The sequence below is a fragment of the Hakea prostrata genome, chromosome 3 (genome assembly GCF_041222555.1).
Source record: "Hakea prostrata isolate BN-2017 chromosome 3, UWA_Hpros_2, whole genome shotgun sequence".
Taxonomy (NCBI): domain Eukaryota; kingdom Viridiplantae; phylum Streptophyta; class Magnoliopsida; order Proteales; family Proteaceae; genus Hakea; species Hakea prostrata.
The window spans coordinates 60,156,503-60,184,133 of record NC_142602.1 but is presented as its reverse complement, the minus strand read 5'-3'; the positions used below and the strand labels follow the sequence as shown (position 1 = coordinate 60,184,133).

At 40.7% G+C, this 27,631-nt stretch overlaps 1 protein-coding gene across 3 annotated transcripts; it reads right to left on the bottom strand.

Moving 5' to 3' along the window:
* Positions 1-9,853: 9,853 nt before the first annotated feature.
* Positions 9,854-25,834, bottom strand: LOC149022640 (Pentatricopeptide repeat (PPR) superfamily protein). 3 transcript variants are annotated; one of them, XR_016172449.1, is made up of 3 exons: positions 22,344-25,834; positions 21,193-22,077; positions 9,854-14,207 (listed from the first exon to the last, which is right to left on the bottom strand). XR_016172449.1 is itself a non-coding variant. In XM_089150644.1 (2 exons), the coding sequence occupies exon 1, from the start codon at positions 25,361-25,363 to the stop codon at positions 22,349-22,351; it is 3,015 nt and encodes a 1,004-aa protein (XP_089006770.1). In that variant the 5' UTR covers positions 25,364-25,834; the 3' UTR covers positions 9,854-22,077; positions 22,344-22,348. The 3 variants fall into 3 exon arrangements, 1 of the variants encoding a protein (XP_089006770.1); XR_016172448.1 differs by having other exon boundaries at positions 9,854-21,262; positions 21,876-22,077; XM_089150644.1 differs by having other exon boundaries at positions 9,854-22,077.
* Between the last annotated feature and the right edge of the window lie 1,797 nt (positions 25,835-27,631).

Sequence of the window (27,631 nt, the reverse complement as noted above, 5' to 3'; positions counted from 1 at the left end):
GACTTCCACCACAAGAGGCCGCCAGCTCGGACTCACTTTTGACGGTTATAAGATGCGCCAGGGTCACACCATGAGGCAGCATATAACCATCATGTCTAACATGATTAGTGAGTTGAGCGCATGTGGGCGCCAGAAGACTGATGAGGAGCAAGTCTCCGCAGTCATCAGGTCATTGCCAAAGACTTGGGAGCATATGAAGATCTTCTTGACTCATGCTGATAAGGTCAAGACTTTCGATCAAGCTGCCAAGCACCTTGAGCTTGATGAGGATCGGATGTTGGCCGATACCCCTCAAACTGATGTATTTGCTGCTGAAGCTAGCACTAGTAAGGGTGCAGGCTTCAAGCGCAAGAGAGAGAAAGCTCAACCTCAGCGGTCCAAGCAAAGTAACCAGGGTGGGAACAAAAACAAGAGTGGGCCCAAGCGTTCAAGGGGGACTAGTGCTGGCAAGAAGAAATCAGCTTTGATTTGCTTCAAGTGCCGAAAGCCTGGTCATTTTGCTCGTGATTGCACTGAGCAAGAGGTATGTACTTGTGTGTTATACCTCATCTTGTTATGTAACAAGTTCTACTATGCTTGCTGAACTAAATCCTTTGTGGATTGTTGATTCAAAGTGCGACAGAACACATAACAAGGGAACGCTCAAGCTTCGTGGAATACCGTCGTATTCCAAGAGGAAGCAAAAGGATAACGATGGGGAACAGCTCAAGCGTGGAGGTTCATGGCATAGGCACATGCAAATTAGTTTTGCGAGGTGGCCGGATGTCATTACTCCATGATGTGCTGTATGCTCCAGTACATTCGGCGAAATCTTGTTTCGTGTATTTATCTTTTAAGACATGGTTTTAGAATTGTATTTGAAAACAATTCTTTGGTTTTGTATCTGGGTGATACAGTTTATGGTTATGGTTTTCTTGATAATGGTTTCATTGTATTGGATACAATTGATTATTCATTTAATTCTAGTAATGTTTTTGTTTGCCAAAATACTGTGTGTATTGATTCTAATTTGTGGCATGCTAGACTAGGACATATTGGCTTAGATAGGATGAACAGGTTGGCAAGAGAAGGTCTCTTAGGCCAAGGTTCACTATCTGATTTGCCAATCTGTGAGTCATGTCTAGCAGGAAAAGCAACTAGAAAACCATTTAAAAGGGCTTTGAGAGCCTCTCTTCCTTTAGAACTTATCCATTCAGATGTGTGTGGACCCATGAATGTGCATACTAGAAAAGGACAGTCATATTTCATCACATTCATAGATGATTATACAAGGTATGGTCACATTTATCTAATTTCTCATAAGTCAGAAGCTCTGGAATGTTTTAAGAAATTCATGAGCTTGGTTGAGAATCGATTAGATAAAAGGATTAAAACTCTTAGAACGGATAGAGATAGAGAGTATCTCTCCGATATGTTCAAAGGGTTATGTGATGAAAAGGGGATATCTAGACAACTTACTATTCCAGGGACTCCACAACAAAATGGGGTTTGCCGAGAGGAGGAATAGAACCTTGCTAGACATGGTGAGATCCATGATGGCGCAGGCAAATCTACCCATCTCTTATTAGGGAGATGCTTTGCTGATCACGGCCTATATCCTCAACAGAGTTCCAACCAAATCGGTTCCTTCCACACCATATGAGTTGTGGACCGGAAGGAAGCCAGATTTGAGTTACTTGCGCGCATGGGGATGTGCAGCATATGTTCACTCTACTTCTCACCAATATGGAAAGCTTGGACCCAGAGGAAGAAAGTGTATCTTTGTGAGATATTCTCAACCCTCAAAGGGCCATGTCTTCATTGGACTAGATGAGAGTGAGAGGAGAACGGAACTTGAGTCTAGGGATGCAACATTCTTGGAGAATGATTTTCCATCTCTTTCAGGAGTTAACAAAGAATCATCGGAATTCTTTGAGATACAAGATAGTGGTCTTGTCACTCCAGGGGAATCGATTCTGGATAATGAACCCGGGGGTTCACCCAGAAGATCCTAGTGGGAGTGGGAGTGCAGATGTGATAGCTACCTTAGACGGTGAGCAATCTGACATGCACTTGCGCCGTAGTAGGCGCGGGCTAGTTCCTCGTCGACGTTTCGACATAGAGGATGAAGCCTACAAGGTAACTCTGAAGAGATCGACCGTGAGATGATTTCAGTCGATGAGCATGAACCAAAGAGCGTGCGAGAAGCTCTTGCGGGGTCAAGCTCAAAGGAATGGTTAAAAGCAATAAAGGAAGAGTTGGAGTCGATGAAAGTTAATCATGTCTCTGGGACTTGGTTGACTTGCTGCCAGGCCGAAAGGCGATTGGGAACAAGTGGGTTCTCAAGATCAAAAGAAAGGCGGATGGATCTATTGAGAGATTCAAGGCTCGTTTAGTGGCGAAGGGCTACACCCAACGAGAGGGCGTTGATTATGAGGAAACTTTTTCCCCCGTGGCTAGGTTTGCCTCAATTCGCCTCATACTAGCCATTGTTGCTCGGTTGGACTTGGAGCTTTATCAGATGGATGTAAAAACTGCTTTTCTCAATGGAGAACTTGAGGAAGAGATCTATATGGATCAACCTCAAGGCTTTGAAGCACATGGACTTGAGCGCAAAGTGTGCAAGCTTAAGAAGTCCATATATGGCTTAAAGCAAGCATCTAGACAATGGAATGTGCGCTTCCACCAAGCTATGATGGAAAATGGCTTTTCCATGCTTGAGGAAGACCACCGTGTTTACAACAAGAGATCCGATAATAATTATGTCATTCCGACACCGTACGTAGATGACATACTTATGGCTAGCAATAGCAAGGAGCTATTGGAAACCATTCGAGAAATGGTTGTCCTCCGTATTTGATATGAAGGACATGGGTGAAGCAAGCTATGTGCTTGGTGTCAAGATTGTCAGAAATAGGCAAAAGAGATTACTGGGTTTATCTCAAGAGACCTATATTGACAATGTCTTGACGAGATACCAAATGCACAACTGCAAACCAATTGATACTCCAATGGAGAAGGGTTTGCATTTGAGCCTTGATATGGGTCCTAAGACTCCAGAGGAGAAAACCAAGATGGAAAGAGTTCCATATTCCAAGTGCGAGTGGGTAGCCTTATGTACGCTATGATGTGTACTAGGCCGGATATTTGTTATGCAGTGGGTTTGGTTAGTCGATACCAATCAAACCCGGGCATAGAGCACTGAAAGCGATCAAGAGGATATTGAGATATCTCGAGAGGAACGAGTAACTACATGTTGTGTTACCAAGGATCGGATTTGCGGTTAGTTGGCTATAGTGATGCCGATCGGGCTGGAGACATCGATGAGCGCAAATCAACCTCTGGATATGCTTTCTTGCTGAATGGCGGGGCCATTTCGTGGTGTAGCAAGAAGCAGGCTTGTATATCCCTCTCGACCATGGAAGCAGAGTATGTGGCATGCTCCGCTGCGGTTCAAGAGGCTGTTTGGTTGAGGAGATTCCTTCGACATACTGGGATTGTGATGATATCCAAAGAGGCTGCCCTTGTCTACTGTGATAGTACGGCAGCTCTTAGCTATGTCAAGGACCCCAAGTATCATGGGAAGACCAAACATATACAGTTGAGATATCACTTTGTTAGAGACATTACATCAAGAAAGAAAGTTGTACTTAAGCACATATCTACTAGTTTGATGGTAGCTGACCCTCTTACCAAACCTATAGCCAAGGATGTTTTTATTTCTCATGTAAAATCCTTGGGCTTGCGTAGATTGTGACTTATTTTTGTACTGAGACTTTCTTATTAATGAGTAATATGAGTTCATTCCAGCATTTATTCTTATTCACTTTCTGTGTGATTGTGTTTCTTCTAGCATAAAACAACATATGTCAATAGGCAAGAGAATGGCTCACTCACACGAGCATTCGCCTCTGGCGCCTTGGAGGCGAGCAGAGATGAGACGGATTGTGAATGACTTTGTGTAGGTCAATTCATAATCATGATGTCGCCTTGATTTGGAATCAAGATGAGTTTCTCTATTGTGAAGAGAATCGACATGAATGTTCCCACTATTCATGTTGCCTATAGGAGCCAGGTGCGAGTACTTTATGTGGCGCTAGGGTGGCGACAATAAAGTAACTCGGGTTAGGCGCAAGGGGTTGCGACTGGACTAAGACCTGTATGGTGTTGAGATGGACATACGTTCTATTGTATATAGAATGCTCCACCATAGCACATATATCATACTATGTGTGCTTAGCGATCATTGGAAATGAGAGGATGGATCCCTCGCTCCTCTCATTGTGTGAGTCCTGGACCTTATGGTCCATTAGTGTTCTTAGTGACTTTCGACGACATCATGAAACGAAGGGTTGATGTGGCTACTTTGGGGTGTTACCTATGGTCATGATTGATTCGACCTAAAGGGGCACTACCGGGAAAGGAGTCAATCCTAAGTGTAGTGATGGTCTGGGGCGAAAGGAAAGGTTTGATTCAACTGCACCCTAAAAAGTGTTTGTTGGCGCCAACCGTATGTGTTACGGTAGTGAACATTTTAAGGACAAGAAGGTGATCTCTCGGAGGGATCGAGATACCTTTAGTCCGGTGAGTTTGAATAAACCTAGGACACTGTGTTATACTAATGCTTATTTGATTTGTTTCTATGAGTGATGTGCCATTCGGCCTTCCGGGGAGGTTTCTAGTTTGGGGCTCACGCGTGCGTGTATATCACCGGTCGCACAACCCATTTTGCCGCTATGATTGTGGATATTAGTGTCCGGGACACAGGTGGTCTATGTATCTCGGGATACATAGTGAAGAGATCAATATAGATGTATATCTGGGATATGCATGTGTGTCTGGGACACAAGAGGTCTATGTATCTGGGATACATAGCAGAGAGATTGAATATGTATATCTGGGATATGCATGTGTGTCTGGGACACAAGATGTCTATGTATCTGGGATACATAGCAGAGAGATTGAATATGTATATCTGGGATATGCATGTGTGTCTGGGACACAAGATGTCTATGTATCTGGGATACATAGCAGAGAGATTGAATGTGTATATCTGGGATATACAAGTGTGTCTGGGACACATTGAAAGATTAACACTTGCCCTTGTGCAAGTGGGAGCTGTTGGAATTTATTGATTTGATTAATAAATTAAATGCCCAAGGGCAATATTGGAAACTCACTATTAGGGCGGTTACAAAATAGGGATATATATTTTGGTAACCACCGCATTAGTGAGTAAGTAAGTGAGTGATTCATTCGCACAAGCGAATCTATGAGAAAAATGGCGGCTCCATCTCTCTCTCCCTCTCTCTTAGAATCGCTTAGAAATTCTTCTTTCCTAGTATTTGATCTTCATTCCATTAATCCACGGCATTTGGGTTGTGGATATTATTCCCTTTCCCTGTGATTGTGGAATCTAGCCGGTAAACCTTTGGTGGTGGAACGAGAACGTGGATCTAGACTTCCGCTGCGAATACTTCAAGTAAGGGAAAGCGAATTCAGGTAAGGAATTTTTTCCCCATCAATCTGTTGAATTGAATTACTTTTGATGTATTACCAACACAAACAACTGAGGTCTCAACGAAACTAATAAGGGTCAAAAAGAGAATGAGACGATGGCCCATAGTTGGCACACAAGTGCAAGAGTAGAACTACTCCTGATAAGCATCAGTCTCGTCCTGATAATCTTCACCGACATAGTCACCATAACCAGTATTGTATAAGTCATCAATTTGGTCTTCATAGTATTGACCATCATAATCAGTAGTATCTGCAAATAAGTTTAACAAAAGATGTTGCAAAAAAAGGAGTGAGTTCAAAAGAACTCAGCAAGTATTCAATCACAATAAACATCTTCACACACAGTCTAAGGCAAACATAAATGCAAGGACATGAAACAATATGTGCAAGTATATGCTTCTAACTCTATGTATGCTGGCCTTTATTGGCAGACATGCTTTAAGTCATAGCACCATACTCCCATGGGTAAGGTCCAAAATCACTCTTCCCTCACAGCTCTGATGCACGTCTGTTGGGTTCTCCGATTGGCAATGGGTAACGAAACTGGCCCATGTCAGGGTTAAGCCTAGCCAAATGGAAGTCTTCTACTTAGTTATATCAACTTAGATCCAGATACCTCCATTCTTTCCATCACTAGATCCTTTCCGGTATCCTTCTCCCTAGAGTCAGCGTATCTTTATGATAGCCATCAAGTCGGACTACGAACTCATCAACCCTAGTGGTCAGTTACATCAAGCTAATAGGTAGTTCTCGTTTCCTCTCACGGATCATTTCACTGTCTTGATTTCAGGGGCCCATGTTCCACTTTTGCAACCGTACCAATGAATGGCCTCTCATGGATATTATGCATCGGTATTGATTGTCCACAATGTGATTTATGTCCTCCTCACGGATATTACGCATCCTTATTAAGTATCCACAAATCAGCATTGCAACCACAGGTTGCTCGGACTCAATTCCCTTCCAATCGGGTCTGATATAACAGGGACATCCTATCCAAACACTTCTAGACATGCCCTAGGTATGTTAACCAGTAATCAGGGAAAGCGTCAAAGGGCACCATAGGAAAATGTCAAATACCACCTCCACTGGTGTCCAAAGGCAGGAACGCCAAAAGGGCATTCCCCATTCCCTAATCACAACCTAGGCATTCACATCACATCACAATCGTGATTCCATACATGTCACACCATGGTCCAAATCACATTCAACATCATTCATATTCCAATATGTAAATCACAATATGAATAACCTACTGTAATTGCAGAGGTAACATAATATAAAGAAAGTAAATCGACAATAGTAAAATAATGCATTCGAATCATATCATAACAACGTATGTAAATATGCATATTGTGAGTGGAATACTCACCTCGTATTCGACTTCATAAACTTTAAGAAAGAGATCAATGGGCAAATCCAAGATCACCAAAATAACCTTAAACAAACATGTATTGAACATAAGGAACAAACCCTAGAAAAATAGAAGTCAAAATGGAAGCAAAACAGAGCAAAATTGAAGCTACTAGCTTGGTTGGTCTATTTGCCCAGCCGACCAATGGAACAGTATGGGGCTGCAAACCCTAATTTGATCATAACTTCTTCGTTTGAAGTCCGATTGGTCCAAAATTCGAAAGGGAGCTTCCTAGAACATATTAAGACTATCTAAGAAAGTCAAAGCATCAAGTCATGGTCAAAATATAAGATCTTGATTGAGCCATCAAAATTTAGGGTTTAATCATACATAGTCCATGGTTCTCATGGAAAGGCTAGAGAGAATAAAGATTCACCCTAGGGAAAGAAAATAAGAGTTTATAATCAAGAAAGGTGTTGGGAAGCATCCATCGAAGTAAAAGAGGATTAGGGTTTCATTGCATATAGCGCATTGCTCTCATGGAAAGGCTAGGGAGAATAAAGATTCACCCTAGGGAATAAAGAATAAGAAATCATAATTAAGAAAGCTTTGGGGATGATCCAACAATTAATAAAGGCTTAGGGTTTCCATTGAATATCATCTCTTGAAGGTTCCCCTAGATTGGTTCTCAAAATATCCCAAGGTAGATTCACAGAGGGTAAGGGAAACATCTGCTTAGCAATTCAATAACAAGAATATAATTGGGGAGGATTAGAAATAATAGGGTTCCCAATTGGATACTCTCTCATGAGGGTTACCCTATTTGGATATTCTCTCATGAGGGTTATCCAAGGGTTTCCCCCCAAAATATCTCTAATAAGAGTTTACAATTGTCTAAGGAACATTAGGGATCAACTCCTCAATCATGAGGACACAAGGGAAGGTCATGGTAGTGGTATGAGACCTTCCCCACAACCATAAACTTTGCAGGAAAAACAATACAAGGGAGTAATCAAGAATTCAGGTAAAATCAAGAAACAAGAACATTATCATATGGTTTCAAGAACTTCAAGAACATAGAATGAATTGGGGAATTCACTCTAAGAAAGAAAGAATAGTCAAGAATTCAGATAAAATCAAGAAACAAGAACATCACCATATGGTTTCAAGAACTTCAAGAACATAGAGTGAATTGAGAATTCACTCTAAGAAAGAAAGAATAGCATTTCAAACTCAAGAAAGGTATTGGAAAGGTCTAACAATGAGAGAAAACAAGGTTCTCAAATAGAGTCAAAGGAAAGAAATTCTAATATTACATTTAGGGTTTACCAACTAGAATCCGTGTATCCCATGGGAAGACTAGGGAGAATAAAGATTCACCCTAGGGAAAACAAGAGCATAAATACATAATCAAAAAAGGTATTAGGTAGAGTCTAACAATTAATAAAAGATTAGGGTTTCCTAATTTGGTTACCTCTCATAAGAGTTACCCAAAATCAACTCTCACAAAAATGGCTCAATATGGTTCACAAAGGATGAAAGAGGGAATCAACCTAACAATCATGGTGATAGAAGGAAATGTTGTAGCACTGATGTGAGACCTTTCCCACAATCACCAAGATTAGTAGAAAACAAGAAGGTGTAATCAAGATCTTATGTAAAGTCAAATTCAAGAATCATTGCCATATGGCTTCAAGAAATTGGGGAATTCACTCTAGGGCTAAAAAAATTAGAGAAGAGGTCATTATAGTAGTATAATACATTTCTCATAGTTAAAAGATCAGAAATATAGAAGAAAAAACAAATCAAATAAATGAATCAATTACTAACCTTTTAGAAGAAGAACCGATGAAGAAACTCGAACGCATACTTCAGTATTATCCTTGGCTTTGGAGGAGAGGTTCTAAGGCTCTTCCCACATTCTCCAGAGGCTTAGAACTGATTGTGAGTGAGAAACACAGAGTTCCCCCCATTTAAATAGCATAAAGAGTCCAAAAATTACCAGGATTTCCAAAATTGACCAATATAACCCTGTTGGTTGATTGGTTGTCGAAGAGGAGGTTCTAAGGTCCTTCCCACGTTCTCCATAGGCTTAGGAACATAATGGGGCTGATCACCACGAAATTCCAATAATAGAGCTTCAAAACCCTTTAAAAAATAGTTTTACCAAACTGCCCCTGCCTGGACAACTTGCCCAAAAATAGGGATTTCAAGCTCTAAACTTCAAAATTTTTGGATGGGCTTCTCACAACACATTTAATAACTTACCTAGCATGGAGGGATGTCTTCAAACCAGTCCAACTAGGCTTTAGGCCCATCAACCAAGTTCTTCTTCACAAATGAGTAGTCCAACTCCAAATCAAGTAAGGTTTCAATAAGGAAGCATCATCATCAATATCCATGGGTTTCAAGTCAAACACCATGTCTTATACTAAGATGGCCCACAAAGACTTCTTCCTTCATTTTGAGTCTTTGGATCTACACTAAGGGAGATGTCTAACTTGACTTCCTAGCACCTTCCAAGGATAACAACACTGTACTTAAGGTCCTACTTCAAGGTTAAACATTAAACAAGCCCTTCTTCACCTAAAACAGATAGGGTGTCTAGGTTAGGTTTGGGCTCAATTTAACACCTGCAGCTACTAACATTGTGGGCAGCTTAGCTAGGTCGCTCAACATGATCGACCAAGGTGATCAACCCTAGTGTTCAATACAGACAGAAACCCTAAATTTTGATATGAAACTCAACTTTTGAGATTCAAAACACTCTAAAATTTTAAGGGAAACTCTATAATAGTAGACTACGAACATCTAGCATAGATTAGGCATCAACAATGATCAATAGAGTAGAATTTTAAATTAATCAAAAGTTAGGTTCTACAAAATAAATCCGTGAATTCTACGAAGAGGCTAGAGAGAATGAGAATTCACTCTAGAAAGAAAAAAACAGTTGATCTTAGATAGAAATAATCATGCAAATGATTCTAGCATGCTTTAAAAATCAAAAACATAGAAGGGATAGTCAATAATGAAGATCACACTTGATTTCCCTTCGAAATCATAATGTGGAGATTCACAAAGTCATAGAGCATATGGAGATCCACTCTAGAACAACAGGGATACGAGGATCAGTCATGGGAATGACATAGAATCATCTCCTAATCAAAGAGAATAGAAGGAACAAAAAGAAATAAAAGATAAAGTGTGGATAGTAGTGAATACCAACCTTGAAGAAGAAGAATTGCCAAAAAGCTTTAAAGATTCGATGAGGATCTTCCACAACTCCAAAATGAATGCTTGAGAGCAAGGTTTAAAGTAACCCATGAAACCATACGATACTAGCCGATACGTAGCCATATTTGACCCAACTGATACAATACATCTCTCCACTAAATTACACTAAAATACATTAGCCAGAGCGATACATTACTCGACACAAGATGATACGTCTCTTAAAATTACCTAACCGACACGATATTCGATACCAATACTTTAAACCTTGATTGAGAGAGGCTTCCCACGTTCTCCAGAGGCTTTAGAACAATGTGGGGCTGATTACCACAAAGTTCCATTAAATAGAGCTTCAAAATCCTAAAATTTTTGGAATTTACACACTAGCCCCTGTCACTGTAGGTCGCTCAACTGAGTTGCCCAGCCTGATCGACCCAGGTGATCAACCCAGGCTGACAACAAGCCCAAAATCAAGGAAATCAAACTCCAAACCTCAAAATTTTCAATGGAATTTCTCCCAACTCAACAAGTGACTTATAGAGGGACTTTCCAAAACATGTCCAACTAGGCCTCAAGTTCATCAACCAAGCTCTTTAACACCAAGATCGGTTTCTTATCCAAATTAGACAAGGTTTCCAAGTAGGGAACTCCATCATCAATCTCCATGGGTTTTGGGTCAAACAATATATTTTCCACTGAAATGGCCCCAATTGCCTTCTACCTTCACTTCGAGTCTTCGGATCTACAAACAAATAGGTTTTTGGATTAGGGTTTGGGTTGGATTTCACAAATTGTGAGTGAATGTTGGGTTGGGATGTTAGTGTGGGAAATTGGCTATTGGTTAGTCAAGGTCAGTGTCATTACAATAGGAGTCCTAGCATATAAATGTACTAGAGTATGGCAATGAACGGCAACGAGAATGATATTTTGAGCTCCTAACTCTGACTCTCTCTCTCATAATTCTCTTCTTTGAATTTTCCACTATTTGATTCCTGCCAATTCTTCTTGAAGCAATTTCCAGATCATTTTCCAGATCTTCAGATCGGTAACATTGGTCCGACCTGCCAGATCCTACATGGAGGGAGCAACAACCAAATCCCTGAATTTTCCCTACTTCGTCTGTGGCAATCCCAGCTGTTGGATCAGCACAGCCAGACGACCCGACGCTTCTTGATTTCTGAGGTTCATATGGATGAGATGCTCTGTAGTGGCTTCGTCAAATGCATCAAAGAGCTCTGACCACAACCTGGTTTGATTTTATCGAAGCACTAGAAACTCAGTTTGGCGACCACGGTGGAAGAGAAGCTGATGCGACGGAATCACAACCATTGGCGGAGGAGCAATTAGAAGCAGAGAACCATGATGTAGGCCCAGTCTACGAAGAGATCACTGGAAATTCAAGTAGTGTTGCAGAAGTGGCTCGTGCAAAGTACCCTGAGGAGATGAATGGAGAGACGGTGTGGACGGATCGTAGGTGGGCAAGGAAATTGCTGAAAAATCGTTTGAGAATCCTCAATCTAGTCATAACATCATTGGCCGATTAGAAATAAGGAATTCAGACCTTCCTCGCGCAAGCCTCACTGTGAGGGGTTCGATATCAGGAGTAGTGAATCAGGAAAATACAACAAAGGTTCTCCAAGAAGGAACCGCGCAACTGCTGGGATTCATTTCCAAAAGTGCAAAGACGGCGTTCTGACAAGGCGTCTTGAACCGAGGAGGCCACGCCGGATTACAGGAGAAGAGCAGTGGGCGACGCACCACACCGGCGAAACCGCCTTGGCCAAGGGAATGTACCGTGGTGAGGAGAGGTAGACGGTGGTCTCACCGTAAGCGGCGGCAGAGACGAACAATATCCTCCAAGTGTTCTGATCGCGATCCATTATTGATGACCGTCAGGGGAGCGGCGGTGATTCAAGGTGTTGCAGCGGTTAGGATTTTGATTTTCTATCGAGAAAGCAGCATCGCAGGTGGAATGGAGGAGAAGAGACTGGACCGGGCGGTTCGGTTTGGAATGACCGAATGAGGACAACCTGGGTTCGATTCGATCCAGGCCTTTGACCCAAAAACTTGAACCAACAAAAGGGGCCCCAAGGAACTCGAGGAAAGCCCAGCTCGTGAGACTTCCGCTCCAAGTCCATTCCATGAGATATTGCATATGGGTTTTAAAAAGGGCTATTAGGCCCAGCCAAACAGATGGGCCTACAGGAGCACATCCCAACCCAATATTCACTCACAATAACCCCTCTTCCCTGAACCGGGATCGTAACATTAAATAACAAATATTGAATTTTGCTAATTCAAGTCGCCAAGACTGTAGGCATGCGTTGGAAAATTCACCACGACCCATGCAAGCAGAGAAGAAATCTTCGTCTCCTGAAACACTACTACCATCAACTCGTGCTCACAGGTCTCTTATGATATTCGCCCAATTAATGCTGTTCTTCTCAAACCAACCCTTCACTCTCTCGTGTAACTCCTGTGTGTCAAATTGCTTGACACTTGGAAACAATTTTCTCAAGACAGACGTAGATGCTGAGACCATTACCCTCTTGACCAGGTACTTGTTGCCTCCACCACGATCAATCACCTTTCCCAAGAACAGCACAGATTGATTAAGGATACACAGGTTGCATTCAAGAGCCCAAGTAGTTATGTGCTCTGGTATGTCCGAGAAGGCAGCTCCACATGAATCAAAACAGAATGTAAATGTTGTAAATGCAAGCAGCTTTTGGACCGGCTCAAAATAAAAAATAAACTTCATCAATTTGCCATAATCCCTGGCTGAATCACAAACTTCAATGTCAAACTGTTCCCCAGTCCCTGTGACACTTATTATGCCCATAGTATAACTACCCACATCTGTTCGAAATCCCCTGAAAGCTGCAACAAACTTTACCAGACCAGTTGCTCGGTATAGATCAACGTCAATGAGGTTCATTTTGAACCCTTCAACCATCATTCGAGCATAAAGCAGAGCCAACACATTCATCTCATATGTAACCCGCAGTCTCCCTTGTGTCAATTTCCCACAAACAAGTGAGGTAGCCATCCCTCATACAATTCAGCTCTCATGAACCCAACAGTTGCAGAATTTTAAACAGGGGAGACCTCACTTATGTCATCAGCGGAACATTTCATAATGTGTGAAAGAAATTTTCTGGAGTATGTACTGAGATTCATATTGGCATTCCTTGTCAACAACCTTGTGAAGTTCTTTTGTTTTGTCGCTGAGACCGATATCTGGCAACTCCCTAATCCAAGGGGAAAGGGGCGTGGTTGGCGTGGAGGACGAGTTCAGCAGAATTCCATGAGTTATTGCCGTTCCAAGTGTCAACTTCTCCAATTGAGTGGAGGAACGCCGGCTGAGGGTTGCCCCCAGCCGAATGTTGTCGGCATTCCGTCAAGGGGACTTGGTGCGCCCCATCTTCGCCACCTGCGCCTTTTGGGTTGACCTTTGGTCACTGAGTTTGGAGAAGATGAAAGTGGTAGAGTGCGTTTCCCATAATGCCCCTACCTATGGTGCACCCATGACCATGAGCAATCAAGCTTTCAGATGACTTGAACAAAGTTGTGGTTGACACAACACACTCACCACGTATCTTCTGGTCCTAAAGGCTCCTCCCTCAGAAATGCCTCAAGACATGGATATAGAGAAATGGATTCCTGAGGCTTTCTCAAAACAAAGTTGGATCTAAAGACCTCGGTAATGCACTGAGCAGGCATGTATCATAGAACTCAATCTTGTCATGAGGCCAAGATACAAGCACAAAAACCTGTTCATTACCGGCTTCTTCATTTCTATCTTGGAGTCCTTTGCTGTAACCTTCCCATCTGTCAGATAGAGCTGGAATTCAGTATCAGAAAGTGATCCATTTCCACCTTCATCAGCTGTATTTCCACCACTACCAAGGCTTGTCATGTGTCCATCTCAGTAACTTCATCTTTTGAATTGTTTTCAAACTCATCATTAGCATCTAAGGCACATTTACATATTAGAAATGGGTTCAGCAATTTCAGGAAAAGTTTTCGGATTTCTAATCCATAAACAACATTACAGAGCCTTGCTACAAGAGGAATGCCAAATGACTTCATACAATGGGTTACCTTCCCATAGATGCACTGCCTGACCATATAAATGTTCTCCCATCAGAAAGTTCCAAAGTGAATAAAGAGATACAGTATATGCAACGAATAACTGAACCACTCAAGAAGCACAAAACAGCAAATTATTTTAGCAGGGAACTTAACGCTGTTATGGTGCAGAAGAGTACATAGGAAGATGATCAAGCACCTAAGAAATAAGGGTGTCTATTAGATTTAGAAACATAACCAGAATCATCCATTTAAAAACAAACTGAATCAAACAAAAAACTAAATTGGCTTGAATTTGATCTTTGAGTTGAAATTTCACACTGTTCAGTTTGGTCTAGAATTGTCCATTTGAAACAAACCAAACTGAAAGAATTGTGACTCAGAACAATCTAAGATAACCCAAAAAGAATATTGTTTAATTACTAAAATAATAGATGTGTGGTTGGTGTATGATAGTTGTGTGAGGCCTAGAAAATTAACTGAATTAAAAGATTGGATGGTTGTCTCTACATGCAGGATTTCTTATCAAATGTAGACATGAATAGGAACAAATAAATAATGTGTAGAATTCATACGGGTTCACATCCTCTACAATTCTCACCCCTTGCAATTCCCTGTAATTCTTATCTAGAATTGTGACATGTAACAGTTAATTATCCAAGGGTCAGGATTATAACCCAATGCGCAGAATACGTGCAGAATCCATGCTTGAATGTCTGACTTAGTGTCGTCTTACCACCTAATAAGTGAGCAGTCAACTAATCTGCCTGGAAATCCCTCAACAACTATGAACTATAATCTACATTGGCAAGAGATTGTTGCCTGATCATGTGGCCCGAGCACAAGCAGCACAGGGCCAACAAGAGTACAAGCAGACACATCAATATTGTTGTGATGTAATTGTCTAGTAAGGCTTTTTAGTGCTGCCCTAAGGGCATTGTTGTACTAGTACCCCAAGCCATCTCATTACCAACAATGTCCAACATGTCAACTTCATCCATAGGACCACTGGACATGAAGGAGTCTTTCGGTGGGACTTTCCTTTATTCCCTATTAACTCAATCAAAGTAGATGAGGCTACCTGATATGGTCTCATTCGTGTACTCTTGCTATTGGTTCTACCATGCAGGGCAACCTGTCAAGCCTAATGCTGCTAGATCTTCTCAGCTTAAATAGGACACTGACAACAGCCTTGTAATGCCTTTATCTCATGAACTCTATGGATCCTACAATTGCATGAAGATATCTTCTCCTGGATACTGCTGGTAAGATCTAGAAAACTACTAATGAGACTTACTCCCAGGTTGGTAATGATGCAGAAAGCTATGAATTAAGGCAGAAAATTCATGAGAACAAACAGAAGGAGATGTCCTTGTCCCAGTAATGCTCTCCGTGCAAAATGTGGCAATAGATTTTCACAAGAGTTTCTCTGCTGCTACTTGTAATACAGATGCCATTGCATTCAGAAAATGGGAAGATAGGCTTTGGGTCTACTATTTTCTTGCCAGCCTAAATGTTGAGTTTAATCAAATTAAGGATCAGGTCCTGATGCTTTTCCATCTCTTAACCAAGCTTATGCCACAGTAGCAACCGTACAATCCAAAACTTTCAAAACACTGCTATGCTCCATCCTGTGACATTTGAACATTCATCCCGTTACTCTGGCAGTCTGGCTCAGGCACCCCATCTCGTGGAGGTCGTTCTCATTGGGGTTTTCCTTGTGGCACTACTAATCACATTGCTCCTGATAAAGCACTTCTTAAATGTGATTATTGTGGGGAAGAATGCCACACCAAAGACAAATGCTGGAAGTTATATGGGTGTCCTCCAAATTCTAGCAGCTGTGGGCAAGGTCGACTCAACAGTGTAGTTTCCCATTATTTCAAATCTGATGAATACTTTCTTTGGTGAGTTACTCACATTGCGTCATCACCACGAAACCCATCTGGTTAAACCAGTCCGATATTACAAAACCATGCATGGAAAGCGTCAAGTAGTACTTCGGCTGGGCCACAAAGTGATCGACCTTCACAGTTTCACCTCTCAAAGGATTTACAAAGACCAAAGAAGAGTTAAAGAATCTCATAATTGGTAGGGTTGCCCAGAACGATCAACACAAAGCATGAAAGGGATGACACAAGAATGAATCCAACGTAACATGAACTCCCTACGTATGTAAACTTGCATACAATAAAGTTTTATCCCCACACAGACAGCTACGTTCTTCCGAGCCTCAATGATTACTTATACACCCATCCGACTGTAACCCTAACAATCAAAAAAATATGGAAAGAAGCTTAAAGGATTTCCTGTTCTGGTTAGGTAAAATAAACAAGTAGAAATATGAAGAATAATGGCAGGAAATATTCTATTCTGGTAAGGTAAAATTGTGAAATCCAGCCCAAACCTAGCCTGGTCACCCCTTTAGTTTTGGGACAAAGAAAGACTTGTTTAATGTTAGACCTTGAAGTCAGACCTTGATTTCAATGTTGCTATCTTTGAAAGTATTAGGAAGTCATGCCAGACCTTTCCCTTAGGGTAGATCTGTAATATCCGACCTTATCCTAACCTTGACCCGGCCCGGAATCTGTTATGTTTGTAGGTTCGAAGACCCGAAGTGGGGGAAATAGAGACCTGTAGACCCTTTTGGTTGATGATTTGGTGTCGGAGCCCAAGCCCTTGCACATTGACGATGATGCCCCTCACTTGAGAGCATTGTCAGTGTTAGTTTTGAATCTGCGCACCGAAGAGGGGTGAATTAGTTGAAATACCTAATGAACTCCTGTGCTCAATCCGAATATATTTCCCGAAACTATACTTCTTGATGGACTTGTAGGAGAAAACCCCCACTCAATTTGACCCCATATAGCCCTCCAAACCCCTGAACGAAGTTGCTGAACTATGTCTGGCAAATCCTGCTTGCGCATCGAAGAAGGTGAGCTTAGTTGGTGGACCTAATGAACTCTCATGCTTGATCCAAAGGTATTTCTGGAAACTAGACTTCTTGATTGACTTGTAGGAGAAAACCTCACTCAATTTGACCTTGTATAGCCCTCCGAATTCACATCTGAAGTTGCTGAACCATTCCTGAGAATTCTGTTGAAACTACTTTGGGTCGATACTGTTGGTCGATACCATCAACCCAAGGTATCGACCAACAAGCCTAGATTCGAATAAAAAAGGTGCTTTTTGGATATTCCTTCCTCCTTTTAAGTGAAACCTCGAACCTAAAACATTATTTCACTCATTTCAACATCTAAGAACGTGGGAAAGCTCCTCTAAGCCTCCTCCTTGGCTTGGATGTTGATCTTCTTCAAGAATCCTTTGTGTCTCTTCTCTAATCTCTTCTACAAGGTATGTGATCTCTCACTCTCTCTCTAATCTACTTCTACCTCACCTTATTCTTGCTGTTAGGACCATGGCCAAGGTGCTGCAACCTTTCAAACACCTTGCCATGAGTCTTCTTTACCTAATACTTTAATGTTTTCCCCAATCTTGCTATGATTTACTTACCTCTTGATCATTAACTATGCGTTTCCATGATTTGTTGCTCACCAACTTGCTTTATTAACCAAAACTGAAAGGTAGCCTATGATTAGCCTAATTTCTACCTTGCCTATGATTACAATAATGCTCCTAATCTATTCCCTACCTAATTCACTATGTTTTCCCCCAATTTGCATTAAGTAATAACCAATGCCATGATTTCCAACTCTTGAACTTGATATGCCAATTTGGGGATTTCTAAATTGACCATTGGATTATGTTAATTCTTTGATAATTAGTGTATCTATATTGTGTTTGAACTGTTCCCCAAGTTTCGTATCGATCCGAGACCCGAAAGACCAATTTTGAGCCAAAACCCAAAAATCCAACTTGCTATCCGAGACTCTTTGGGTCGATACCTGTTGGTCGATACCATCGACCCAATGTATCAACCAACAGGGTTGCTGTCAGAAACTTTTGCCCAGTTTTGATCCATTCGATCTCCGATTGTTTTGATTTCTTCTCTAACCCTTCATGTATGTTTGTTTAGGGCTTTAAAACTATAATTGGACCATTCTCTTGTGACTTCGGATCATCTTCTTCACAATTTGAGGTAAGGACAGTTATTGCCATATAACATAGACTGTATGACTTTTACACTGTTGTTGGTAACTTACTAGACTTAACTTATTAATTAATTTTAGACATCATATGACTACTGTAGTTACCTTATGACAGTGGCACCATGCTTAATTACTTGGTTTATCATGTTTACTTATTCTTGTCATTTATTTATACACTGTATTATGAGATGTTATGACATCTTTTCAATATGATAATGTATTGTTGATATGTAATGGATGGAAATAATCATGTGATTGCTTAGGTATGATTTGGGATTGGGGAGTGCCCTACTGGTACTTCTGTCCTTGGACATCGGAGGGAATAGTACGGGATGTTCTCCGAAGATGCCCATCGACGCTTTCTTGGATCATTGGATGACATACATAGGACTTGTCTAGATGTATGACTAAGATGTTCTTGTTGTATCAGACCCAAATCGGAAGGGCATTGAGACCGAACGACTCGTGGTAGTAGTGTGGATTTGTGGGCGCTCAAGACCGGTAACCATCCCGTGAGAGGACATAAATCGCATTGCGGATACCCGAAAGGGGCCATTTATTGGTAGGGTTGCAAATGGCTAGACTTGGGCTCACGGGCGCTCAAGACCGGTGAAATGATCCGTGAGGGGACGTGAGAGCTTCCCGTCTACTATTTGTGGATGACCAATAGGGTTGATGACTCCGGTGGGTAATATCCGTGACTCTAGTGTAAATGATACCGGAAAGGATCCCGAGAGTGGAGGAATGGACGTATCTGAAACTGACATGATATGACTAAGTAGATGACTTGCATTGGGCTAGGCTTTACCTTAACATGCGCCAATACTTAGACCAAATGGTGATGTGAGAGAGTGGTGACCGAAACCCCCAACCATGGATTTGTCCGAGAGGGATGCAGGACCCAATTCCCCCCGGTGATGAGTGACTGAGACTACCTAAAGAAGTATGGTGCTACGACTTAAAGCATGTCTACCTTAGAGACTAGCATACTTAGGGTTAGAATCATATATCATCATTGTCTCATATCATATTGCATCATGCTATGCTGTGCATCATATGATTTATGTTATTATGGAATAACTTTCCTTGCTGAGTTCTTTTGAACTCACTCCTTTTTGCAACATATTTTGTTAGACTTTCTGCAGGTACTACTACTGTTGACTGTGACGGTCAACACTTTGAAGACTAAGTTGGTGACTTATACCACTTTGGCTACGGTGACTACATCGGTGAAGGCTATCAGTTTAAGGCTCATATTTGTCAGGAGTAGATCCGGCCTGGCTTAGTTTCTTATGATTATGTTATTGAGGAGACATTGTATAAGTTAGAAGAAACTGTAACTTAGTTGCTTACCTTTTTATTTCCCTTCTTTGGAGATCTGGTTGTAACCTTTACCTTATTTCGATCTACCTTCCGCACACGTTTGCAGAGTATATTTCCGCTATACTCTATAATTGTTTTTTGATTTGGTACTTGTTATTCCGCACTCTGATGTTCTTTATGATCCTTCTGTGATCATTTCTTAACTTTTATTATTAGATTACTTGAATACCATAATTTGTTCTTGCTTTTGATTATATTATTGTGCTAAGTGGATATGATCGTTCCTAAACTGGATCTGTTGGGCTATGGATCACTCCTGAGTAACCCAGATAGGGCACCCCCTGGGTGGATTTAGGGCGGGATGTGACAAAAATAAAGTAAAAATATGAAGAATAATGGCAGGAAATATTCTTCTAAAAAGGGTAACAAATCAGTTAGGTATGACAGAGAAAAAAGGTGGCAGAAATACTGTGGCTTTATACTCCAGAGTGAAGGACAATTATGCAGAGCCACTAGGAACCTAGAAGCTCAGTTCAACTCTTTCAATCTATATACAGTTGCAGACCAAGAAAAAGAAGGAGACTGATCACGTAATGTTCAGAATATTACCCAGATATTATGACAGAAAATCTATCTGAAAGGAAAAAAGGTGTATCATCAGTAAACATGTCAAGAATAAACCAGTGATTCATAGGAACACAGCTACCATGCAGCATTTCAAAAACCAAGAAAAGATAACTTAAAAGCAACCATAACAGAAACCACCAGATTCATATGATTTAATATCATGGCCTACATTATTATTTCACAACTAGTCTTGGCTAGTAACTCCGAGGCAAATTAAGTACAAGATTTAAATGATGGAACCCATCGGCAGGTCTTGAGGATATATTCTGTTGTTCATACTGCAAAACTCAACAAGTTGCACGGAACTCATTGAAAACCTGAAAACTATGATTTGAAGTTATGACACTGCAGAACATCAAAGATTCCACAACGTACAGAATTGCACAGACAGAAAACAACATAAAGTATCACATAGCTTACATATACAAAGCCAACAACAGGATCCCACTCTCACAATAACCATTGCTGAAGTTCAGCATAAGGCAAAAGATTGACAAGTAATGATATTAAAGACATGTTAATAAATACGTTTTAAAGCTACATAAATTTACACATTCCAGGAGATGGAAGGTAACACAAGAAACACTATTTGATAGAATGAACATCAGAATATATGACATGTTACTCCAACCCATTAATAGATAGGACTAAAGGTATCTGAGAAACAGGATTAAGTTATTCAAGGCTCAAGTTTTAAGGTGAAATGCAGAAGAGTAATCTACAGAAACAACAGACAGAAAAAAATATATATACAAGAAAACAGAAGCAAACACAGAAACTAATATCTAACTAATGGCACAAGTATAATCCCAAAAGTCGGTATCAGTAAAATATAGTCTCTTTAGATATTTTCTCCAGCATCTCAACTAGAGATATTTTCCTTAGCTGTTCACATTGCATAAGATGTAATAATAATGTTGACCAATGTCAGCAGACATTGCAAGTTGTCCAACTAACCTTGTGGTGGCAAGGGTGGACATCAGTGAGCCAAAAAGCCAATACTGCAGAAGATCACATTCCCACCTAACTGGTCAAGAGTAACACAAGCTTGTAATGGAGATTAAGAAAATTCAAACTCCAATGCACAAATGCTGTTCCTGCTTCAAAGTCAAGAGAAAGCTCACACCAAGTTGCATGATATCCGCAGTGGAAAGTGAAAGTTATTTTTCAAGATTTGAATCAAGAAGCCTCTGCTCTTTTCATTTTCAAAGACTCATATCTAGCAAAGTGCAAAATTTTCTTGTGAATATTTTATGGAAAGAATTGGGGTAAAACTTACCAAAGTTGTTCCAGAAACTAGTTTCAAAAATTATAGAACAAACAATGAAATTCTAATTTTACAGCAACATTTGTTTTACCAACAGTTCTACGTTGAAATACAGGGAACCTTGGTTATTTTTCACCAGTACCAATTGCAAAAAAAAAATTCCTGAGATACTTTCAAGCACAGGATTTGCACAAGTGAATCAAAGTAGTGGAGACAACAACTTGGTTGCATAGATTTAAGCCAATTGATCACATAAAGAAGAGCTCTGGAATCAGTGACAAAAAATATCAAACATACACCGGTTATCAGTAATGATTCATGCAGAAAAAACTTCTAAAAAAATGAAGAATGAAGAATCTCACAAAGGCCATACCAGTGTACAAGACTTCCATGTTAAGCAGGGTCTGAGGAGGATCAAACGTACTCAGCCATAAGTACTCCTGTTACCAAAGAAGCTATTTCCAGGACAAGAACCCATGTCCAAGCATTCAGCAAGTGGGAACTTGACCAATGCGCCAATCACTCCACGAAAGGAGATTCTCATGCTTCTATGAAAGAGAGCTCCAATCATTGCCCTATAAATGCAAGAAATCAGAGGATATAAACCTTGTGGATCATGGCTCTGCTAAATAGCTACTTAATAAGGAAAGTACTGAGCTTTTTTGGCAATATATAAGCTTAACCTGAAATTGAATTTAACTGTGTACTTCTTCAGAAATAAAAACAGAAGATAAGCAATGTTCTTCCTAGTCAAGTAATGCTTTGAACCCATAACTACAGGCCATGGTTATGACAGACAATTGTTGTTGCATTTCGTAGTTAATTAGATTGTGATTCTCACCAGGGTCACCAGTAATCATTGCATGAGCAGGTTCCATTTTCAAAGTGATGAAAACGACTGGCATCCCTCACAATTATTCTGCGGCCTGTGATTTTCGAAATAAGCTTTGTTGTAATGTGACAGTCCCCACATACCCGAAGATTCTTAACTATCCTGATAGTCACTCCAGGCTTTGTATTTAGAAGAGAAAAGGCTATTGCCAGTCTTTCACTGTGACTATGGAGGAATGACTGTTTCTCCTCTTCCTCCACATTATGAAGCACACAACTTGTGTCAGGTAGGTATCCCATCTTCTCCATCTTCTCAAGTAAACCATCCCAAATCCTACTCATACTCCCCAATTGGGGGTGAGTCTGGTCACCTGTTCTAAATGCATGAACTTTGTCCTTGATCTCAACCCAACTGCATCCAGGAATTTTCATCAGCCATCTATTATTCATTTTATCTCTCATCTTCCCCACATCACTCCATCTACCATGTTGAGCATAAATGTTTGAGAGGACGACATAATGAGCTGGATTTGGAGGCTCTAGTCCAACAAGGTGATCCAACACTACCTCACCTAGTGGCAGATTAGAATGCATTCTGCATGCCCCCATCAAGGCCCCCCAAACACCAGCATCTGGTGCCATTGGCATTTTCTGGACCAAACCCCAAGCATCCTCCAACAGTCCTGCACGGCCTAACAAGTCCACCATACAAGCATAGTGTTCGACTTTTGGTTCATGGTGATATTCAGAGTTCATGGAGTTGAAAATCTTCCTCCCCTCATCTATTAAACCTCCATGTCTGCAAGCAGACAAGACACTAAGAAATGTAACTGAATCAACATCAACAGTATTCTCAATCATTTGAGAGAAAAGTTCAACAGCATTTCTCCCATATCCATGTATAGCATAACCAGCAAGCATTGCATTCCATGACACTCTGTCTTTATTGGGCATCCAACTAAAAAGATCCTGTGCACAATCAAGCTGCCCACATTTGGCATACATATCAATGAGACTATTTCCAGCAAGTACACTATACTCAAATCCAAGTTTGATAACACAGGCATGAATAGCCATGCCTTCCCTCAGGGCTGCTAGATATGCAGCTGCTGGAAGGACACTCACAACAGTTACTAAATTAGGACGATTCTCCAATTTCATCCAGTGGAAAGTGGATAATGCTTCCCTGGCACACCCATTCTGCATGTACCCAGAAATTAATGTATTCCATGAAATCTCATCCTTGATAAATTCAGTTTCATTGAACAGGAATTCAGCTGAGGAAAGGTTTCCACACTTCGCGTACATGTCTATTAGGGCATTCTTTACATGACTATCTGACTCAAACCCACTCTTAATAATTTTCCCATGGACACATGCACCTTGATCAAGGGCATTCAATAGGACACAAGCTGGTAGAACCCCTACAATAGTTCCTGAGTCTGGGTAATGCCCTGCCAAGAGCAACTGATGGAACATGTCCATGGCATGATATGCATCACCAACCTGCGCGTACCCATTTATCAAAGCATTCCATGCTACAACATCTTTATACACTATTTGATCAAAAACAACATGAGCCAGAGTAAAGAATCCACACTTGGCATACATAGCCACTAGGGCTGTTCCTGTTGAAACATCCAAATCAGCATTAACTTTTAAAATGTAACAATGTATACTTTTTCCTAACTTCACAGCTGATAGATCTCCACAGGCTGGAAGGATACTCACTATGGTAACCCTATTTGGTCTACAATTTCCTTTGTGCATTTCTCGGAAAAGGGACAATGCTTCACGGGGAAACCCATTCTGTACGAAAGAAGCAATCATTGCTGACCAAGCAACTATATCCTTTTCTGTGATGCCTTCAAATAACTCTTTTGCCTTCTCTAATTCTCCACACTTTGCATACATTGTAACTAGGGGAGTAGCAACCAAAACATCTGAATCAATATTTTCTCTAGTTGCATAATCATGGATCTCCTTTCCTTTCTCTAAATTTCTCATCTCAGTTGCAGCCAAAAGTGCACTTACTGCCGATACATGATTCAGCTTCAGATTTTTTTCTTTCAAGTAATCAAATAATTCAAAGGCCTCTATAAAACAGCCATTATGAACATATCCAGCCATTATTGTTCCCCATGAAACATCATCATGGTCTGGCAAATGGTCAAAAACCCGTCGAGCAACAGTTGTAACACCACATTTCGAGTACGTGTCAATCAACCCATTGGCAACAGCAGTAGGAAAAATCCTCCTAACCACAAAAGCATGAACAGACCTACACAATCGAACAGCTGATAATTGAGAAATTGCAGGAAACAAGTTTAATAAGCTCACAGAGTTGGGCTCTACTCCTACCAATTGCATGCCCCGGATAAAGTCCAAGGCGTCTTGAGGATTAGAGCTCTGTGCAAAGCCTGCAATCATTGCGTTCCAAGCAACAACATCCAATCGAGGCATTTGGTCAAACAACTCTTGCGCAATTCTTATCTTACCCATTTTGCAATAGAAATCAACGAGAGCAGTTCCGACGTATACGTCAGAGTCTAGCCCCTTCCTAGAGATTTCTCGGTGAATCCGAATACCTTCTTCCAAGTCTGACTCTCTAGTACAAGCTTTTAAGACAAAGGTGAAGGTGTATTTATCAGGTTCCACCCCGCTCTTTGACTTCTTGTGGTACAGTTTGAGAGCTTCCCTGTTTTGATTGTTTTTGGTATAGCCTCTGATCATGGAGTTCCATAGAACATGATTATGTTTTGATGCAGAATCGAAGACCGAGCGAGCAGAGTCCGGTTTATGGAATAAAGAATACAAATTTACAAGTTGAACATCTGCGGAATCGTCAGGTATGATTCCTAAGACTAATAATTGTGCATGAATCTGAAGTAGAGGCTTCAAATCTTTACAGCAACGGAGAAGGCGGGTGTAGTTGGAACAAGATGCTGGTTGGGTAAAGGATAACGGGAAAACTTCAGCACCTGTTACTTTGAGGGAATGATAAGCACCATGGACAGTTGCTCTGATCATTGTTAGAATTGCAGAAGAACTGCTATGCCTAGTATTAAAATCTTTATTTATTTAGAGAAGAAATCATTCCATTGTTACCAAGAATTTCACCTGTAGAAAACCTCAATAGATGCTTTAAGCATTTCACAATCAATCCACATCCAATGAGTGCTTCTTCTTTTTTTTCCTTTTTCTTTACCTGTTCAATCCAGAAGAGCACAGAGCAAGCGAAAACGATTCCAGAGCAATTGGCGAAGCACCAGACTAGCACAAACTCAAACGAAAAAGATATTCAACATCACAACCACAATCACCGATCAAGAAAGAAAGAATCGATCCAAGAACAGATGCCGTGTATGGATCCAAGAACGACAAGTAGACAAATCATAAAAGCCAGAACAGCAAACAACGGACAACAGTCACCGACCGATGACAGAGGCGAGCGGAGGAACGAACTTGGCGAACGATACCATGTTGGATTTTGGTTGGGGAACTGCTCCGAACAGGGAACGGTGGTATTTTAATTTTGAAGCAGGGATTAAATCTAGACCGTCGTCTATGCGCATGTGCAACAAGAACTCCCTTTTATTTTATTTATTTATTTTTTTTTTTGTTGATACAAAACAACATAATACATCTAGGTTGGTACATTACACATTACATTCTTCCAGTCCCATGGGGTATTCTCGTCTAGTGCTGTACAAGCGAGCAAAATTGCCGACTTTAAGATTCCATGGTCCTCATTGGTAATAATCGGAACTACCTATATTTTAGATGCAAGAACCAGTAGATCTTCAATTGCTTCTAAGGGCCATCTAAGCTTTGAATTAGGTATAGTCTCCGGCCATCTAAGCTTTGAATTAGGTATAGTCTCCATGATCTGACCCCAGTTTGTTATGATTTCGTCCTGGCTGCAATTGTTGATTTTGAGCAATTCTCATTCCTGAAGCTAACCCCCAACCAAAAAAAAAGGGAGGGGCCCCCCCCCCCCCCCCCCCCCGAAAAAAAAAAATATTTTCCCCCCGCGCCCCCCCCCCCCCCCCCCCTTTTTTTTTTGCGGCGCCCCCCCCCACCCCCCCGGAAAAAAAGGGGGGGGGGGGGGGCCGGGGGGGGGCCCCCAAAACCAAAATGGGTGCCTCGGGGGGAATTTTATAAAAAAGGGGGGGGTGTGGGTTGATTCGGATCAATATGGAATTATTACCCCATGCTCATTCTATATTTTCTCCCTGGTTGATGATAGTAGGCACAATGCAAATAATTTATGCAGCTTCAACATCTCTCGGTCAACGTAACTTAAAAAAGAGAATAGCCTATTCCTCTGTATCTCATATGGGTTTTCCAATTATAGGAATTGCTTCCATAAGTAATACAGGACTCAACGGAGCTGTTTTACAAATAATTTCTCATGGATTTATTGGTGCTGCGCTTTTTTTCTTGGCAGGAACGAGTTACGATAGAATACGTCTTGTTTATCTTGATGAAATGGGAGGAATAGCTATTCCAATGCCCAAAATCTTTACGATGTTCAGTAGCTTCTCGATGGCCTCTCTTGCATTGCCGGGAATGAGTGGTTTTGTTGCGGAATTGATAGTGTTTTTTGGAATACTTACTAGCCAAAAATATCTTTTAATGGCAAAAATACTAATTACTTTAGTAATGGCAATTGGAATGATATTAACTCCTATTTATTCATTATCTATGTCACGCCAGATGTTCTATGGATACAAGCTATTCAATGCTCTAAACTCTTATTTTTTTGATTCCGGGCCACGAGAACTCTTTGTTGCGATCTCTATCTTTCTACCTGTAATAGGTATTGGTATTTATCCAGATTTTGTTCTCTCAGTATCAGTTGACAAGGTCGAGGCTATTTTATCTAATTTTTTTATAAATTCTAGTTTTTTAGATTAAAGATAGTTTTCATCAATAAGACAGAAAATAAAAAGAAAAAATACTGGTATTTTTAAACGTTGTAGAATAAAAAAAAAGTTTTTCTTTTTTGAAGTAAAAAAACGAAGTGAATTGGAATTGTAATCGGATACCTTTAACGTTTTTGAGAACTATTTGAATCAAGTAGCAATTCAAATAGTTCTCAAAAACGGAGACAAAGTTTCGTTCTATACATTCTTCCTATGTATTGGATTCGTCAGATCCTTTCTTCAATTAGAGGTTAATGTGAATGAACCATAACTATGTAACCCTATTCCTAATAGATTGACCCCAAAATAGCAGATCCAAATTATAAGAAATCCTAGCGAAGCCACAATTGCGGAATTTGCACCTTGCAAA

Coding starts and splice junctions, on each gene's coding strand:
- LOC149022640 (XM_089150644.1), bottom strand. CDS start 25,363: ATGATCAGAGCAACTGTCCATGGTGCTTATCATTCCCTCAAAGTAACA.